Here is a 1,584-nt window from a genome sequence, read left to right as displayed (position 1 = left end):
ATAAGATATCAAACAATTTTATAATTATTTCCAAACTATTTATTTATATTATTTTATATATTTCATTTGTTAATTCTGATAAAAATAAAGAACAACAATTACATTATTTAAAATGTAATTAAAAAACTTATTTTTTTATCATTACAATATGTTTATGAAAAATATAAAAACTATATTTACGTTTAAGTGTTAAAATTAAACAAAGAATATATCAAATTAAATTAAGTGAAGCTTGTACACCAAATAAACTTGATAATGGAAAATGCAATGAACTAGAACAACTTATTTCACATATAGAAGTGCATCCTTTAAAACAGGACAATCCAATTTTTGTGACACTTTGTGGGATGTTAATCTTCTTAAGACTTTCACAATTTTGAAAAGCCGAGTCGCCTATTTTTACAACACCTTTCTTTATAATAACATCTTTTAATTTAATACAGTTTTTAAACATGAAGTTTCTAACTTTTGTAATTGTAGTTGGTAGTTCAATTGAAGTGAGTGATGACAAATTGGCGAATACAAGATGCTTATCAAACCTCACACTTTCGTTCAAACAAATACTTTGAATGTTACTGCATCCCACAAAACATTGTTTTCCAATCAAACACGTTGTGTTCTTTATTTTAACACACTCGAGTGATGTCAATCCTTTAAAACAAAACTCTCTAAGTTCGTCTACGTCTTCTGGCACTTCCAATTTTGTTACACTGCAGAACTTCAGTGTCCACCGATCGTCACTTTTTACACACTTTGAAGGTACAAATTTTGGGTATTTTTCTAGATTTTTGCACTTCCACAATGCATAATCGTCAACGTCAACTTCTTTTAATGGAGATGTTATTTCTTTTAAATAAATATCACCAGCAAAGCACTTATAAGGGAGTTTTGTTATACTTTCATTCAGATGAATTGTTGTCAGTGTTGTGAAATTTTCAAAAGCGCCATACCCGATTTTAGTCAGTCCATAAGGCAGATATAAATCATTCAAAAAACACGTGCAATTTTTGAAGCAAAAGTCGCCAATTTCTTTGACTCTTCCCAAAAAATCCAAATCAAAACAATTAGATTTTCCTTGAAACGCGTTATTTTCAAGGACAAAAACGGTCTCTTCTTCCATTTTTTGCTTTTTATTAATATCAATAGTATTATTACTATTTCGACACTCCTCGTATGCTTTATTCCAAGTTTTGGTGTTTACTAAAGTTTTCCGTTCATTAAAATGAACCCCAATGCGTATTTCTTTGTACTTAAAAGCGCCAAGATGAACGTTTTGATAATACCTCTCATCTGGATACTCCTCCAATTCATCAAACTGAACGATGTAATCAACAACAACATTTTTGGGGATATGATAACGTGTCGGGTCTTTGGGATAATCTTCAAAAAATGCCAAACAAAGTGACTTGAGATAGATCGTTTCTTTTCCATAGTATAAATTGTTGTTATTTGTATCGAAAATGGAAAGTCCAGTTAAAGTGTTTGGTAGTTCAAAAATGCAATTTCTACAATCTTTTAATTGAAGGTTTTTTAATCTAAATTTATCTAAAAATACCGACTTTTTGTTTAAAATGTATTCTCCGT

General features: G+C 29.4%; 1 protein-coding gene across 1 annotated transcript; it reads right to left on the bottom strand.

Moving 5' to 3' along the window:
• Positions 1–211: 211 nt before the first annotated feature.
• Positions 212–1,120, bottom strand: EIN_513630 (hypothetical protein; the record flags this gene model as incomplete). Its single annotated transcript, XM_004254378.1, has 1 exon — positions 212–1,120. One exon carries the CDS (start codon positions 1,118–1,120, stop codon positions 212–214), a length of 909 nt encoding a protein of 302 aa, XP_004254426.1.
• Between the last annotated feature and the right edge of the window lie 464 nt (positions 1,121–1,584).

This window comes from Entamoeba invadens, assembly GCF_000330505.1.
Source record: "Entamoeba invadens IP1 unplaced genomic scaffold scaff_1105074726659, whole genome shotgun sequence".
Lineage (NCBI taxonomy): Eukaryota > Evosea > Mastigamoebida > Endamoebidae > Entamoeba > Entamoeba invadens.
Note: the sequence above shows the minus strand (reverse complement) of the source record. Positions and strands in the feature narration are given on the sequence as shown.